The sequence below is a fragment of the Herpailurus yagouaroundi genome, unplaced genomic scaffold (genome assembly GCF_014898765.1).
Source record: "Herpailurus yagouaroundi ecotype Mexico unplaced genomic scaffold, PumYag 100, whole genome shotgun sequence".
Classification (NCBI taxonomy): Eukaryota; Metazoa; Chordata; class Mammalia; order Carnivora; family Felidae; genus Herpailurus; species Herpailurus yagouaroundi.
Genome location: NW_024412391.1, coordinates 16,274,094 through 16,292,232, shown reverse-complemented (window position 1 = coordinate 16,292,232; position 18,139 = coordinate 16,274,094). Strand labels below are relative to the sequence as shown.

At 47.6% G+C, this 18,139-nt stretch overlaps 1 protein-coding gene across 3 annotated transcripts in view; it reads left to right on the top strand.

Annotated features, from left to right (window-relative positions):
* Positions 1–16,730, top strand: part of CPA4 (carboxypeptidase A4) — a 29,281-nt gene extending 12,551 nt beyond the window's left edge. Inside the window, exons 8-11 of one of the 3 annotated variants that reach the window (XM_040471963.1) lie at positions 941–1,031; positions 2,243–2,442; positions 3,423–3,507; positions 16,446–16,730. In XM_040471963.1, coding sequence (XP_040327897.1) covers positions 941–1,031; positions 2,243–2,442; positions 3,423–3,507; positions 16,446–16,447 — 378 coding nt within the window. In that variant the 3' untranslated portion in view covers positions 16,448–16,730. Of the gene's footprint in view, positions 1–940; positions 1,032–2,242; positions 2,443–3,422; positions 3,508–6,343; positions 6,516–8,465; positions 9,200–16,445 lie in introns of those variants that run through there. The other 2 variants (XM_040471961.1, XM_040471962.1) reach the window with 2 other exon arrangements.
* Positions 16,731–18,139: the final 1,409 nt, after the last annotated feature.

Below are 18,139 nucleotides of genomic sequence, written 5' to 3'. Positions count from 1 at the left end.
GGGCTCGAACTCACGGACCGCGAGATGGTGACCTGGCTGAAGTCGGACGCCCAACCGACTGCGCCACCCAGGCGCCCTCTGCAGGCTTTTTAAATCTACAGCAGTTATCCACCCCCGCCCCACACACATCTTCTAAAATGTCATTCATTTGTTGGAGAAATCGAGTAAATTGTCCTGCAGAATGTCTTACGTTCCGAATTTGGCTGATGGCTTCTTTGTTGTGTGTCACTTGTTTCCGGATCCCCCATATTTCCTATTCACTGGCAGTCAGATCTTGAAGTTTGACTGGATTCAGGTTGGTTTTTTAGGCAAGAGTAAAATAGTTGCTGTGCACTTCCTGTCACTCACGCCAGCGATCATTTGGGTATATGATGTCTGTTTGTCCTACTTTTGCTGAAACCAAGAGTTATCCGGTGGGTTCAGGTGGTATCAGGCTGGTTCTCGCATTATAAGGTTCTTTTTTTTTTTTTTTTTTTTTAATATTTATTTATTTTTGAGAGAGACAGAGACAGAATGCAGTGGGTTAGGGGCAGAGAGAGAGAGGGAGACACAGAATCGGAAGCAGGCTCCAGGCTCTGAGCTGTCAGCACAGACCCTGACACGGGGCTTGAACTCACGAGCCGCGAGATCATGACCTGAGCCGAAGTCGGACGCTCAACCGACTGAGCCACCCAGGCGCCCCAATAATGTTCTTATCAGGACACTTTGGGGGAGTCCTTCTCTCTGAGCCAGAAGGTCTAAGCCTTTCCTTTCTGGGAGATGAGCGGAGACGGCTCAGTCACTGAGGGCCGGAGCCCCGGTGAAACTCCAGGCAGAGCCACAAGCAGCTTGCCCCCTCGGTGGTGCCCGTCTCCATCATAGACCCCCAGAGAAAACCTTCGCCTCTCCTGTGCCCTGACCCGTCTCTGGATGTGTGTTCCTTTCTTGATGGACTTTTCAGAACCGATTATGGAGGAAGACACGGTCCATAAATCCTGGAAGCCGTTGCGTTGGTACTGATCCAAACAGAAATTGGAATGCTAGTTTTGCAGGTAGGTTGGGGACATGGTTTTCAAAGCCTGGACCACAGGGCTCCCAGCTGGCAGTGAGGGAGCCAGTTTCTAGGCTGGCTCCATTCCTGCTTCACTGAGAGACGTGGGCCAGTCCCTTACACTATGTCTTGGGTTTTTGTGTTTCTTGTTTTGGATAATTCTGAAAAGGAACAACCCTGCAATTCTTGTTCTCCTAAAAGAACACTAACATTTGGGGCGCCTGGGTGGCTCAGTTGGTTAAGTGTCAGACTCTTGATTTCAGCTCAGGTCATGATCTCACGGTTCGTGAGTTCGAGCCCCGTGTCGGGCTCTGCGCTAGCCGCTCAGAGCCTGGAGCCTGCTTCAGATTCTGTGTCTCCTTCTCTCTCTGCCCCTCCTCCTGCCCCCCCGCCCCAATAAATTAAAAAAGAAAAGAACACTAATGTTTGAGAAACTGTTGTAGTTTTGGATGTACAGATCTATGCCTTATACCCTGGTCACCCCGCTTCTCTTGAGCGGGTGGCTGGGTAGATGGACGGGTTCCTGGTGGTAACTCGGAAGAGGGCAGCTTGCCTGCCACACACACCGTTGGCGGGGACAATAATGTGGCTGTGGGAAAGGAGCTGATAGAAATGTGGGAACTGAGGGCATCAAAGTGAAGTCAGATCTTCCCACAACTGGGGTGGTTTTACACTCATGCCAAATACCTCAGGGAGCTCTGTTGTGGAGTACAGAAGGCAGTATTTCTAAATGCCTGTCAAATACGAGACTTTGGCCACAACAATAGATTATTTCTGGCAGCCCTTGGCCATTAAGATCTGAACCAAGAGAATGAGTTGACACCAGAATAAATGGAGTCATTTTCATTATTAATTGGTCTTCATATTAATTATCTTGAATACTTGTTAATTACAACCCACTGTCAGGTATGATATTAATTATTTATGACAACTGTTGGGTGATACAATACAAGGTCAACTCTATCCGTTTAAAGGATTCCTCCCAGTTTTCCCCCTCTGGAGGCAGATGCAGTACCCTGACTTCCCACTTCTGCGCCCTCCCTGCAATGTACGCATAGTGTGGACCAACTAGTCTCTTGGGGGGGGGGTTCTAGCATTGACCTGTCCACTGCCAACGCCTTCCGCCCTTCTTCTGGGTTGAGTGGCCTGCATTTCTGTTTTCTTGCCTACGGGTTAATCTTTCTGCTTGGGCCACCTCCCCACCCCCCACAGGAGAGGGAGCCAGTGACAACCCTTGCTCTGAAATATACCACGGACCCCATGCCAATTCGGAAGTGGAGGTGAAGTCGGTGGTAGATTTCATCCAAGAACATGGGAATTTCAAATGCTTCATCGACTTGCACAGCTACTCACAGCTGCTGATGTATCCGTATGGATACACAGTGAAGAAGGCCCCAGATGCTGATGAGCTGGTGAGTGATGGGCTACCTTCTACCGAGCCCTGGGCCTGCTTGACCCTGGGGTGCTGCCACAGTGGTTGTTCTCCAGCTTATAGGGAAAGTCCGGGAGCTTGGGCTTATTTCATCGGGCCGGGTCTTCTCTCTCTGCCCTTTGGAATGTGCCATCAGACCTCCTGGGGGCAGGTAGAAGTCTGTTCTCATTATTTCTGTGTTTGCTGTGAGTTTCAAGGACCGTCCCCTGCACCTGTCCTTTCCTTCTCAATTATTTTTCTGACCAAAATGTGTTACGGACCCACTGCTTGCCAAGAACTGCGGGTGGCACTGTGGAGGGTCAGGGGGAGGTGCTCCTCATTCTGGTCAAGGTATAGCTTAAGTAGGGTGCAGGCTACAGCCTAGGGGTGCTCCGTGTCACATACAGTGACTCGCCCCAGGATGTGAACAGGCACTCAGGGTGGACTGGCTCAAGCAGGGCTGCACCTGCAGGGCGACTGCGCGCTTCTCTCACTGTGCTGGTCGGTTCGAGAGCGCCCCCCCTGCCCAGGGCCAAAGCTGGCCTATAAACCTCCCGGCAGATGCAGGGCTCATGCTAGGTGTGGACTAGATTCTGGTCTCAGACAGGCATTCTGCATAGGGCACATCCACATACGGTGGCCCCGTCTCACTTCCACTCCAGGAACGCCCAACTCTTAGAAGGTTTCCTCTGGGACGTCGTAACTTGGCCTTCTCACATGTTCACGACCACGACATTCCCGTCCCTCGGGAGAGGTGAAGATGGTGGTGTATTTACTAGGCTCCCAATGGGCTGGTGAGCAGCCCTCCACATCTCTGTCTGTGTATCAGGCTTTGGCTCTGGTTGGATGGGAAGGAAGGAGACCAGAAGGGAAACCCAGGGGAGGGGCCGAGAATCTTCCATACCATTGCAGTGCAGAACAGCTGGGGGATGTCAGGCTGTGGGATCCATTCTTTCTCACTCCGCCGATTCCCCCTTCTAGGACAAGGTGGCAAGGCGTGCGGCCAAAGCTCTGGCTTCCCTGTCGGGCACGACGTACCAAGTGGGTCCTACCTGCACCACTGTCTGTAAGTACTCGCTGTGTGCATCGGTTATTTAGAAAATGCTTTGAGAGGAAACTTGAGAAGAAGGAAGCGGGAGAAGAGCTGCAAGTTAGGCCTTACTACACTGTAGTCGGATTGTTAGTTGTTAGCGGTAGACCAGATTTGTGTCAAGCCTGTGTGATCGTCCGTGCTGCAGGCGTCGTCCTCATCGGTACCATCGCCACTGCTGGGCCATTTATCACGTGCCCACAGTGAGGTGAGTCCTGCTGGACTGCGTTCCTCACATTCCAGGAAAGATCCTGACATAGGATTTTCAAAGGAAAATTCAAAGGAAAGCCACCTTTGGATCGGCAGACCGAGGTGGTGGTACTGAGGGTGGGGAGGGGGGTTCGCTCACCTTCCCGTCAGCAGTGAGCACGTGTTGGAGCACAGCATGCTGGGATCTGGGATCTTCTGTGCAATGGTTAACATCAAGCCGAACCGCCCGCCCCCCAAAAAACCTCTACCAAGACTCCAAACCTGAAGGCGGTCTTGAGGCTCATTACCTACAGCTTCAACCTTTGTTCTGGTTTCTCACTGAAGTGTCTCATCTGAGCATTTCACTCTGTTCCTGCTGAGAACCTTCCGGTTCCCTTATTCTGTGAGCCTGATCTTTAAAGGTCAAATTGAAGAATATTCTTGTTCTCTTCAAGTCTAGCTATCAAGGGGAAGTAAAAATACAAACACGAGGAGCACAATTCTGGCACCTTTTAAGATGGCGCCCTTCTTCCCCCCCCCCCGCCCCCCAGTGCCTCCTCTGTAGGTAACTTTCTGACAGTTGGTCCACCCTCAGAGCCCCTGCAAACTTGCTGATACTTCTGTCCTCTTCCATCCCATGACCGTTCCATCCAACTGCTTCATCCTCGGCTAGCTTGTCCCTTTCGCCTTCCTCTTCTGGGAAGATGCCCCATCCGCCCTGCTGGGCCCTCTGGACTCTGACCTCAGCCCTCTTGTCTGCCTTTCATACACCGCTGCCATCATGGCCACCGCCACCGCCACCGTGCTGTATAAAGCAATTAGCCTGATGTTGTCATTGTGTGGCTAATTGCAGCAACCGTCCATTAATTATTCATGGTTTATTGTTATTAGTGTTGTTAAATGGGGACTCCTCAGAGGAGAAGCACGTCAGGAGAGTCTCCATTCTCTGCTTAATTAGTGAGGACGGAGTTCGGGACTACAGAGAGCTAGAGAGACTTGGTAGGCGTCCTTTGACGAGGCCTTCTCAAAAGAGCTTTGTGGGTCACCACAGTCGGGGCTTTGGGGTCAAACTCCAGTTTAAAGGACGGCCTTGTCGTCCCACATCAAACACATTCTTCCCAGCTTAAACTGTGCCAAAATCAAGAGATACTCATCGGACTCCTCCAGAGCAAGAGGAAGAAGGCTCTCCTGAGTGTCGTCCAGGAGACATAATATTTCCTAAGTCTTTCCAGAGTGCATCTTCTGTATTCTTTAAAGGCTTTGTCTGCCCCCTTGGCTTTCCAAAATGTAATCAATTTTTGTATAATAACACCCCAATTCTATGGGTTATTATTGCATGTGCTACACGAATAGTTGACATTCGTCCCTTCAAGTGCTGGACCTTTTCTTAGATTAACCATTGTAGCTGAAAACAGTTGTCACGTGAATTTCACACTTTCTTGCCTTCTTTTTCTTTTTCCTATTTTTGAGAGAGAGCGAGAGCCTGCAAATGTAAGCGGGGGCGGGGCCAAGAGAGAGGGAGACAAAGGATCCAAAGCCGGCTCTGTGTACACAGCAGCGAGCCCGATGTAGGGCCCGAACTTCTGTGAGATCATGACCCGAGCCAAAGTCGGACCCTTGACCGACCGAGCCACCCAGGTGCCCTGCTTTCTTGCCTTCTTAAACAGAGCATGGACAAGAGATTTAAGCTCCTTTTTTTTCATGACAGAGTGGCCTTCTGAGCATCATTGGTTATGTCCTGAAGGCTTTCTGTGCCATACCGCGTTTTCAATCCCTGTGCCAGACAGCCCCAGCCCATTTTGCTTCTTTAATTCTTGTGTCTGCGTTAAAGAGTTTTCATGTCCTCTTCCTCTGGTCAGACTGTGCGGCTTCAGGCCATCTGCCTCTAGCAACCCTCACCCCTTCCATTCACTGATTCTGGTCTGCTCAGGGCTTGGACACAAGTTCTCTGGGCTCATCTGACTCGTGGCTAGATTGTGAGGATGAAGGATGTTCATGACAGCATCGTTTATAGTCACGGAAGACTGGTGAACACCTAAATGTCCATCAGTACAGTACTGAATAAAAGCATTCACACGGTGAGACAGTATGCCCCCCCCGCCCCACAAATGAATGAGGTGCATTTATATGTGCTGATAGGGAATAATTTTCCAATGTTAATTTAAAAAGACAGTGTTTTTTTTTTTTAGTGTTTATTTTGAAAAAGAGAGAGAGAGAGAGAGAGAGAATGAGTGGGGGAGAGGCAAAGAGAGAGAGGGAGAGAGAGAATCCCAAGCAGGCTCTGCATGGTCAGCACCGAGCCCAGCTCGGGGCCCGATCCCATGAACTGTGAGATCACGACCTGAGCCAAAATCAAGAGTCAGACGCGTAACCGACTGAGCCACCCAGGTGCCCCTACGTGTGTCTTTAATAGCATGTTAGTAGTGTGTTCCCACTCGTGTTAGAAGAGTGGGTAGATTCTGAGCAGAGACCCAAATAAAGTGAAGTACGTGCACTTGATCACTTTGCTCAGCAGAGATCTTCTTGGCTCCTTCCTGAATTCAAAAGGTATTCTGAAATACTTGAGTTTGCCATATAACTAACCTCTAGAAATTTCTGGTGCCATCATCTGTTTTTTATTCAGCCTTTTCCCAGGGTAGAGAAGGACGTGGTAACCGCACAAGGATTTCGGAGACTATAGGAGGGTCTGTTCCATAACCTCAGGGGGCGTGTCATCGCAGTAGAAGCAGCATCTCTAGAAAAATCACAAATGGTATCATGGGAAACAACCCTCAGGAATTGTGGGAAAACAAAAGGAACCCATGTCTTCAACGTTTATTTATTTTTGGGACAGAGAGAGACAGAGCATGAACGGGGGAGGGGCAGAGAGAGAGGGAGACACAGAATCGGACGCAGGCTCCAGGCTCTGAGCCATCAGCCCAGAGCCCGACGCGGGGCTCGAACTCACGGATCGTGAGATCGTGACCTGGCTGAAGTCGGACGCTTAACCGACTGCGCCACCCAGGCGCCCCAGGAACCCATGTCTTCATTTAACAGACGTGTACTCTACTCAATGGACTGGGAGGAGGTTGAAGAAAGCACGGGCTTTTATCAGCAGAGGGACCCGGGTTTCAATTCCAATCCTGCCATTTTCTGTCTGTATTTCCTTAGGTAAATTACCCACTCTGAGCCTGGATTTCCTCATCTGAAAAATAAGGACAGTGTTACCCACCTCACTGGGGTTTTTATTTTTTATTAAAAAAAATTTTTTTTTTAACGTTTATTCGTTTTTGAGACAGAGAGAGACAGAGCATGAATGGGGGAAGGTCAGAGAGAGAGGGAGACACAGAATCTGAAACGGGCTCCAGGCTCTGAGCTGTCAGCACAGAGCTGGATGCGGGGCTCGAACTCACGGACCGCGAGATCATGACCTGAGTCCGCCCAAGTCGGACGCCCAACCGACTGAGCCACCCAGGCGCCCCTCACTGGGGTTTTTAAAGATTAATGAGGTCATACACGTAAACTTTCCAATATGATGACGGGCTTGTGGTGGATGTTCAAGAAATGATAGTTGCTGTGGACATCATTATTTGGCGATTCAGTGTCACCCACACTTTGCACTTTTAGCCAGTTTCTGCTCTAGTAGAGTTTGGCTGGGAAGAAGCAGGAAGGTAGGCCTCTTTCCTTTCCTAGCCTTTTGTCAAAGGGACAGTCTCAAGGGCATGCTTCTTTCTCTCCGCGTATCCCTTATCTCTTGCTATGTAAAGAGTTATCCTAAAACTTAGCAGCTGAAAATAATATAAACATTTATTTTCTTCCACTGTTTCCCTGGGTTAGGAATTCAGGAATGGCTTAGCTGCGTGACTCTGGCTCAGGGCCTCTCCTGAGGTTGCTAGTCTAGTTCCAAGGCTAGAGTCGTTTAAAGGCTAGGGGCGCCTGGGTGGCTCAGTCGGTTGAGCGTCCGACTTCGGCTCAGGTCATGATGTCACGGCTCGTGAGTTCGAGCCCCGCGTCGGGCTCTGTGCTGACTGCTCAGAGCCTGGAGCCTGTTTTGGATTCTGTGTCTCCCTCTCTCTGACCCTCCCCCGTTCATGCTCTGTGTCTCTCTCTGTCTCAAAAATAAATAAACATAAAAAAAAATTAAAAAAAAAAATAAAGGCTCGACGGGGCCAGATAGGTCTGCTTCTAAAGTGGCTCACTCAGGTGCTTCCCAAGCGTGCTGAGTATCAGCAGGACGCCTCAGTTCTTTGCTACATAGACCTCGTCACCGTAGGACGCTTTCTGACTGTCCTACTTGGCTTTCCCCAGAGCGAATGATCCAAGAGAGCACGGTGGAAGCCACAGTGTTTCTGGTCTAGCCTTGAAGGTCACACACCATCATTTCTGTAGCCGCCTGTCAGTTACCCAGGACAGGTCAGCCCTACTCACTGTCGGAGTGCACTGTACAAGGATGTGAAGACCAGGAGACAAGGATCACTGGGGCTGTCTCGGGGGCTGCCTATCATACTCTGTGCAGACTGGTTTTGAGTGACCTGAAGGAGTCTCCACAGTGAGTTAGTGACAAGGTGGGCATAAGGGTTTAAAATCTCTTGGTTTGAGACTGTTGAAGATGCTCATCAGGCCAGTGGTCATGTGTCATAGGCCTGATGACCTACAGAAAGGACTCTAGGTCCCTAAGGAATCACGGGCAGGCTGAACCCCTGGCTCCTTCCCTTCTAACCCTGAAAGAAGCTGGGCTTCAAAGTGTTTTCTTTTCTGACTTACAGACCCAGCTAGTGGGAGCAGTGTTGACTGGGCATACGATAATGGCATCAAGTATGCGTTCACGTTTGAGTTGAGAGATACCGGTCACTATGGCTTCCTCCTACCAGCCAACCAGATCATCCCCACTGCCGAGGAGACCTGGTTGGGGCTGAAGACCATCATGGAGCATGTGCGGAACAACCTCTACTAGACGAAGAGCCCCACCCTGACCCTGTCTTCTGTCATTTATCCCCGCATCTGCCTGCCCGCTAAAGCTACTACTAAAGGGAGCTTGTTCTTTCACGCGTGAGTCAGAGCCCTCTGGCTTTGTGGGGCACACAGGGCAGCCCCTCTTCGGCCCTCATCCTTGAAGCTCGTATGTTCTGGTGGTGGACCTTAGAGAGGCGCTGCTGCTACCCTGCTGTGTTTTGGTCCTGCTGTTTCACTGGGCCCCTCGTAGGCCCTTCCGTTCATGTGATTGTCCGGGTAGGCCACACGTAGGGTCACTCCTTACTGGGTGGCATGCCTCTACCTCATTTTTGGAACAAAAAGACATTGAACGTGGTTCTCTAGCCTTATCCAATCTAGCCTAGCTGGTGACCTTGCTCTGCTGGGGCCCCAAGAGAGGCACCATGGGAGAGACCATGGCTCGTCTTTGAGATCAGTCTCTGAGATGACATTGAGCTTCCTTTCATTTATCTCACTCCTTCTTGAATATATTTGTCTTTGAAAAATAAATCTTGTAGGGCTATCCGTGGAGGTCTTCCTCTTTTGTTTTCTATTGTTGGTTTTTGTTTGGTGTCGGTCTGATACAAAGTAGTGGATCACTTCTCCTCACTGGGCCCCAAATTCCCAGATACAACAGTCCCGATCACGTTCTTCCCTTTGTTAGGCGGTGGAACTGGGATCCCAGAAGGGGATCTGTGTCAGTGTAGGTTCCGCTCACCCAGGAACCCTTAATGAAGGGGTGAGCTAATAGCAGGATTGCTGAATTACCCCCATCTGTCCTAATGGGCTCACCTCTACTTTGCCTTTTGAACTTACTTCAAAGATCTTGCCCTCGCCCTACAGGTCCTAAATCACTCCTCTGGCCTGGATAATCTCACCACCCGGCACATTCCTGTTTGTGCTCTGGTGCACCTTGTGTTTCTTTTGGTCTTAAAGTCAACTTCTTCTGTTTTGCATCCCGGGCCTTGGGCGTCAAGATGGAGCAAGGATTCATCAGTCAGGCTTCTCTCGTTCCATTCCTCCTCAGCACATACCATCTGTCCTTCCCCCCCCCCCCCTTTTTTTCAAACGTGTCCGTAAATCTTATCCTTCTGCCTAGGATTTGTGCGGCATCTGGTGTGTGCTCTTGGCCAATAAATATTCAGTATGAGTCTCATGATCACCTCCTATTCTTCGCCTTCACCTGAATGGAACCACGCCATGGTTTTGAATATGCAGCTCTTTCAAATGTCAAATGTCAATTTTAATCCTTGTCTGTATCGCGTGACATGTAGGAAGGCCTTGTCCATCAGGCCCAGGAGCCTCCAGGGCAGTGTTACCTTGGTGATTTTGCTCTGGTCCTGGGTCTCGTTCTTAGTTTTTCAGCTCAGAAGCTTGATATTCTCAGTATCCGTGTTGATTAGACTTGGGGATGCTGACTCACGCTCACAGAGCTCAGATGAGGCAGATGATAAAATCAGAATACGAATTTATTAATTTACATCATGGCATGTAACTGTTTAGTGGATTGAATCCTCACGTCGGTCTGAACAGTACATTCTCTCCCTGTAGGCAAGATACATGGGAAGCCAAATTATAATCAGAAGGTTGTTTAGTGAGCGGGGCGTCAGAGCAAGGAAAGTTAATTACAGTCTATGATTAGAATTTTTAATGGTATCCAGTTCTAATAGCATGATATATCCAATTCTATAACCAGAAGACACCTGCCAGCCAGCCAGCTGGTCGCTTGTGCTGGCTAGTCAGGGCTGCCTTGGACTAGACAATGCCCCAGTGGGCATGACAGTGCTTGCCTCTGTGACTCGCCTATCACCTGGCTCTATTTATAGACCTCCTCACCCCCAAGAGTGAGATTGTTCTTTGGATTCCTTGAGGGAAAGATTTCTTACACAACACAGGAAAAGCCATAAAAAGAGTACCTGTGACTATAATAAAACTAAGAGCCTCCGTTCCTTAGAAGACACCATAAAGAAAGTGAGAAGTAAAGTTATAAACTAGAAGGTATTCACTATATTCATAATACATACAACAAAGGACATATGAGGAACCCCGACAGATCAATAAGAAAAGCACAAATAACCAGTAGAAAAATGGACAAAAGAAATGGACAAGCGTTTCACAGAAGAGGAAGCAGGTATATCTGATAAACATATGAAGAGGGGCACCTGGGTGGCTCATTCGGTTGAGCGTCTGACTCTTGATTTCGGCTCAGGTCGTGATCTCCTGGTTCATGGGATTGAGCCCTGCATTGGGCTCTGTGGGGCCTGCTTGGGATTCTCTCTCTCCCTCTCTTTCTGCCCCTAATCCACTCACTGTCTTTCTCTCTCTCTCAAAATGAATAAATAAACTTAAAAAAAAAAAAACATATGAAGAGAAGGTTACTGATTGAGGACATACAAGTCAAGACCACAATGAGATGCCATTCTATACTCGTTCAACTTACAACAATCAACACGTTGGAGAGGGGGTGGATGATAGGATCTCATATATTATTGGTGGGCATGTGAATTCATAAAACCACTTTGGAAAATAGTTTGGTGTTATCTTCAAAAGTTCACGCTTCATGGTCTAGCTGTTTCACCCCAGGCATAAACCCAAGGAATTCTTGCACATATACAACAGGAGACATATATGAGAATATTCACAGCAACCCTGTTCATAATAGCAAAAACCTAAAAACAACTCAAAAGCCCACCAGGGGGAGAATGGGCGAATAAGGTGTGGCATTTTCACATACTGGAATACTCTACAACAGTCAAAACAAAATTTGGTATGACTTCCTTTCTAGAAAGTTCCAAATAATGGAACAAAATAGAAATAATAATTCCTTTTCAGGAAGACATGTAAAATTTGACAGAACTGTATAAAAAGGGAAGAAAGATAGGAGACATGCTCAGACCTCTGTTCCTGTTCAAGTGCACGGATTCCCAGCTGCCATGAGTGTTTTCTGCTAGCAGCTCCATTCCTCTCTGGAGAATTGCTGCTAGCCAGCTGGGGGCTGACTCACCCAGGAAGCCGTGCACTTGCTTTTTCTGTATCACCTCCCCAAATGTCAGCCAATGATTGACTGACTCTGCGGCACAATCTCCTCATCTTCTGCCTCAACGTAGGGTCATACCGTGGGGCAGTGTGTGCTCCAGAGCTCTGAATACCATTTCCAGCTGATTCCACATCCTTGCTTAACTTTTTTACTCTGCCCTGTCCTGCTTCCCAGACTCCCCTTCCCCTGAGAACTCCCTCAATAAGTCACCTCAACAGGATTCCCATCTCAAGCTCCATTTCCAGGGACATAGACAGAAGACAACAGGAAATGAAGAGCCTGGGTTCTGAATGATGATTACCTTAGATGGGGAGGGGCAGGAGGATGAGTTAGGGGTAGGAACCTTAGGGTTAAATGCAGGGCCTTAGCTTCTGTTGTAGGTTCTGTCTTTTTTTTAGGTATTTTTTACCCGATTTAAGAAAAAACAAACTAATTCAACAGCGAAATAAATCGTAAAAGAGGGCCACGCGTGGATCAATGATGAACATACCATTAGCCAAGGATTATGATTAATCTATTTCTGTGGACCTGAAGTCCGGTTTTAAAAATGTTTATAAAGATCCAGATTTCAACAAAGAAATGTTTGTGTCACAATGCATCAATATGCATTTTTTGAATGTCTAGTGTGTGCCAGGGACAGTTTTAGATGCTGGCAATGCACTGGCAAACAAGAAGACAGCATCCCTTCTTTCATGGAGTTTCATTGTAGCTGGAGAGACAGAAAGTACTCCCGAAAACAAATGAAAAATTTTAATTCGGTTACTGAGAGCTGCCATAAATAAAAGATGGGCTGCTGTGAGGAGAGAGATGTGTAGTGGTGGGGCCTGTAGATGGGGAAAGTTCGAGAAGATGGTATTTGGGCTTGTGTTATAGAATTATTCTTAACTCTTTTCTTTGTATTCTTTTTGTACTCCCCAAGCCATATGAAACATGTGGGCTAGATGTTATTATCCACATTTTGCAGGTGAAAAAATCTCAAGAGCAGTATGTTTCTTGCCTCTGGCAAATAATATTTTCTCTTCTCTAAGTGAAGACCCCATCGAAAAAGAGAAAACTTGAGCCATTAAGCATTCATGGACACAACTTAAATTTCTGAAACACACTGAACTTTGAAGGGCTTTCATACCTCATCAAACCAGTGTCTATGGAATTTTCCACTATTAAGGACACCAGTGGGGATGGAAAAGGGATAATCCATTGATAATGGAAAAAAGTATTTTGAGTTCTCTCTTTTTTTTTTTTTGCAGTACTGGGGGTGGGGTGGGGTTTGCCGAGCCATTCCTAAGTCTTACACCCAGTCGTGTTGGGGTCTAAAAAGAGACCTCTGTGAAGTAGGTGACAGGGTGAGGGATACAGTCCATGGCTGCCGATGAGATTAGCTATTATATAAGCCTGTGCTGCCCACTTGAAACTAGAACCATCCATTGAGCTGCAGCCACCTGGGGCCTGACAAACAGACCACATCTGCTTCTGTTCTAGATGGTGAGGAGCAGGAGAGTAGCCCAGCTCCTGCTCTTGGCCATGAAGGTCGTTGGGTCTTAATGTAATTTCCGGGAGCTCAAGTTTCCTGATCTTTTCTTTTTTTTTAAGCTTATTTATTTTGAGAGAGAGAGAGAGAGAGTGCATGCATGAGTTGGGGAGAGGGGCAGAGAGATAGAGAGAGAGAGAATGAATCCCAAGCAGGGCCCACTCATAGTGGGCTCAATCTCATGACCCTGGGATCATGACCGAGCTGAAATCAGCAGTTGGATGCCCAACTGACTGAGCCACCCAGGCGCCCCAGTTTTCTCATCTTTAAAATGAGAATAATGGTGGTATTTACAGTAGTGTATTAAGAGAATTCAGTAAGCTCATGCATTAAAGTATTGAGCACCTTACCTGGTGGAAGTTATGTGGTATGTGTTAGCTTGAATTATTATTCTCACCAAGTGGTAGAAATTCATTTACGAATCAGGTTATTGGCATTTCCCCTAACATCATCCTTTAGATTTTTCGTGAGGCTTAATGACAACGATTTCAACAGTTCACAAAAAGGCACTAGTTGGATGCTAAATCATTTTTAGTATTACATGGGTTTTGAAATACTGGAGTTCTTTCTCTGGGAGCTGATTTCTCATGTTAAATAGATCTCGATGCCCTTCTACGGGGTTAATGCGAAGGATTATTGCCTGAAGCCGTTACAGGTCCAGCTTCCAACCATGTCAAGTCTATGGGGCCACCTTTGATTTTTACAGGTTCTGGGAAGACCCTGCCGTAATGTAAATCTGTCGCAAGTGAAGTTGAGGGTAGGTTCTGGCTCTGGAATATCCTATGTAGGCTGCACATTGTTTAGGTCCCTATACTAGGACCGACTGTGAAGAATCATTTGTATTGTTATCATCATCATCCTTATCTTTCTGTTTGATGACTTCTGGAATTTTGCCAAACCAGACAGCTTGTAAAATAAATTCTCTCTACTATTTGTATCGGGCCCTAAATCATGAACACCAGCTGTTTCTTGTATTTGAGGTAAAGCTCCAGGTGTATTGGGGGCATCCAGAGAGCACAGTTTTTTCCTCCTCTACAGTGTATGGGTGCTGTGGTGCAGCTGGGCAGCTTTCTCCTTTAATCCAAAAAGTGAATCTCATAGATGTGTGTGTGTGTGTGTGTGTGTGTGTGTGTGTGTGTGTGTGTTTTGTATCTCCTACAAGGTCGAGCTCAGCAGCTAGTAAATATTTGTTGATTTGATTTGCTGCAGGGGCAGTGAGTTAACAATTGCATAAGCCCTACTCTCAACAAGTTAGGGCAGCAGGAAGAGAGGACTTTTTCCGACAAATATTAATCAGTGGGATTCTGGAGAATAGTTTGGAATGTAGGTGCCTAGCTAAGTTCTCGGAGAGAGCATAAATGAAGCCTTCAGAGATCAGAAAGACTTGATATGGGCTAAATTTTGTACATTCTTGTAATGATTTATAGTTTTCAAAATGCTTGTCTAGATATTGGATAATTAAATTCTCACAACCACCTGGTGACATATGCAGGATGGCTGTTACTATCCCTGTTTGACTGATGAGGAATCAGAGTTTTACGGAAGTGAGGTGATGAAGCGGATGCTCAAGAGCAGCACGATAGGTTGTTGCCTCGGAAGCAATTTGAATACCTTTAAAATCCACCGAGTTCCTCCAGCGCCTCTGGTCTCACAACGCTGTATCATCTGCCTGGCTCCTCAAACCTTTGTTTCCTGATTTGCAGTGATGTGGGGAGGAAACAGGAGCTAGGTCTCCCTCCCTGGCTGCCACTGTTGGCTGATGACGACCACGATGGAGGGGCATTGTGTGTGGGTCCTATGGGTCTGCTCTTCTTGTACCCACACCCGAGATTGCCATCCAGGGAGAACTTGGGGGTAATTTTCAAATTATGATGAAACATCCAGAATGGACGCGAGACGCTATTTTCACTGTTCAGGGTCTTTATGCCCTTTCATTGGGATTCGACAACCCACAGAACCACCAAGCCCTGTCTTTAACTATTAGCTCTCAAAGTCTGGATGACAAAATGCCCACTTCTCTCAACAAGCAAATAGATACATTCTGTTTGAGTATTTCAACAACTTGGCCTAACCTTAGGCAAATGTTAACCCAGATTTGAGGCTTGTAATTTTCTCAAGGGCAGAGCCAAGGTTTTATTTATTTTGGATCCCTAGCACCGAAGCATATACTGGTGCATCGCAAAGATATATTGAATGGATATCTGCACGCGGTGTCAGTTTCACACCTGATCCAAAAGAAGCCCGGCGTCGTCTTCCCACTTAGCTGTCTGAGGCGGCCTCCCTCCTTCAGCTCTGAGTACATTGCCATGGCACTGTTCTTTTCTGATGGATGTGGGAAACACAGAGATGAGGGAAAGCAAAGCCCTTCTCCAATTTCAGCAAATCTCTGTTAGGGAGCTCAGAGACGCCAGGCCCAGTGGAAAGGGAAGGAGGACCTATCCCACTGTTGTGACGTGGTATTTCTAGAAGTCTTCCAGAGGCAGCTGGTGGTGGACAGGTGTTAACTTGTTAAGGAGGCACGCCGGAGCGGAAGGCACCGGATCTTCCTCCGCCCCCCTCTTGGCTAGGGGCATCAGTAGGATCAATATTTAACAGGCATGTTTCTCTGTGTCCTCAGGCTCCCTAGTACCTGGCAGGTCTGGGCCCTTCCATTTGCTCTGGAAAAGAAGTGAGGGACTTGCGTTGCCAGAAAGATATTTGATCAAGCTGGATAGTAGACAGATTGCTGGATTGGGGAAGGCCTGGTAACGAATAGCACTGGCTCCGGGGAGGGTGTTTCCTCCTTGCCAAGGCTTTAGGATGATGGAAGGGTATAGATGCCAGCTCGGAGACCTCAGAGTTGAGACCCAGTGTGGGCCTCGAATTTACAGCCCCGAGATCAAGAGTCACACACTCATCGGCTGAGCCAGCCAGGCAACCCCAGGATTTTACTTTTTATTTCTCCGACCCTCGGATCCAAATTTGTGGACTCTTCCCTAACTGTTACCTCCGTCAATATGTGAAGAATGTATGGTTCGGCAACATGAGGTCGCTTAGGAGTTAATGGCCCTGGGTTCTAAACCTCTGATTTTCAACCCCCCTGAGGTATCTTTCAAACAGTTTGTCATGATCTCAACACCCAGGGTATTTCTGTGGTCCTGAGAAAGGATAGGCCTTACTCTAATTGCGAGAACCGTGTTTAGCAGCAGACTCTCTTCTCCTTTCATACAGGAGAAATTCCTGAACACAGCTGTACATAAAGCCCAAAGTATGAAAGTCTAGCAGGAGACCCAGACTATGATGAGAAGTATATTCTCAGTGAGCCAAGATCTTTCTACTCAAAGTTGAATGCCAACATCCGGCTATCCCAGGGAGCTTGTCAGAATCTCTGGCTTTGCTCTGACTTACTGAATCGGAATCTGCGCTGCACATGAGTCCCAGGTAAATATACCCATATCATATACCCGGCAAAGTTTGCGAGGCCCTCAGCTAAACATGAATATTACTAATTACTTCTCACCTCGTAATCTCTCGGACAGGTGGACTCCACCCTGTCTGTGCATCAGAATCACCCGGGGGCTCTTGTAAACTGCTGATGCCTGGGTTCCATCCCAGATCAGTGAAAACAATCTCTAGACATTGATTTTGTAAAAATCTGCCCAGGTGATGCTAATGGACAGCCAAGGCCGAGACCTTCTGTTTTAAACCCGGTTTCCACGGCCCTTTCCCCGGTGTTTTACACATCGGTTGGGAGACAATTCTCCACGGATCGCTTACGTTTCTCCCTGCCTGGATCACGCCAGATTCAAAGAACTGAAATCATAAAAGGTTTCGGGTTCCCTTCGCTCGCGGTTCCTCTTCTGTGATTCTGCCCTACTCCCCGTGAGGGTGTCACCTGGCCCCCCTTTGTGGAAAAGGGGGCCCACGGAACTGGCACAAAGACCGATATTGCCATGAGTGACAAAGTCCATGAGTGTCTCCAGCCCCGGGATTTTTGTTTTTGCCACCGGCATCCATGAAATTGTGGCAGGCTAACGTATTAGCTCGAAGGTAGGGCAGACTCTTTGAGCTTTCACAGCTCTGGACAACATCTTTCATAGTTTTGTTCTTCTGCCCAAATCAATACCTCGCTACCTGGGTTAATCCAACAAATGTCTGACGAGGCTATTTCCTGCGAGAATGTTAATCTCTGTCGTTAGCTCAGTTGCATCAGGTTCACCTCAATTGTTTCATCATGGGCACTGGTTTACATTTTCCACTAATTTTTACAAAATATGGGCAAAACGCACAAACCCGGCTGTTTAGGTGAAATCAAATAAACTGAGAAGCTACCCTGACAAGCGGTCCCCCGGCCGCCCGCTTGTGGTCCTTCTATTACTGCACAGAAGTCTGCTGTTGTAGAAGAGACTGACTGTATTCCGCACACACGGGGAATGTTAGTATATTATTGGTGTCAGTCAAAGAGAGCCTGAAGTTAACATGGACCCGGCATTAGTTTTAAAATTCTTGATCCCAAAGGCCTGCCAGAGGAGGGTGGTTCTTACTCTTAGTGACAAAAAGGAACAGCAAAGATTGAAATCCCCACCAGACATCGGGTTCCAAAAAGAGAACCTTGATCGTAGCAGTGCTCAAAAAATAGCTCCCCACCCCGGCCCAGGCCACATAATACACTGATTTCAAGGATAGTGAAATTCTTCAATATTTGTCCACATTGACTTAAATACATTTTAAATAAAAAATCAGATTTTGCCATCCAACATAATGTGAAAGGAGAGCCACTTACAGAAACAAAAGCATGACCGAGATAAATCGGTCCCTGATCATCAGGCCAGGATTCTTCAGATGTTTTTCATCCTGCACCCATATAAGGAAAACTTTTTAGGGGTGCTCGCGTGGCTCAGTCGGTTAAGCGTCCGACTTCGGCT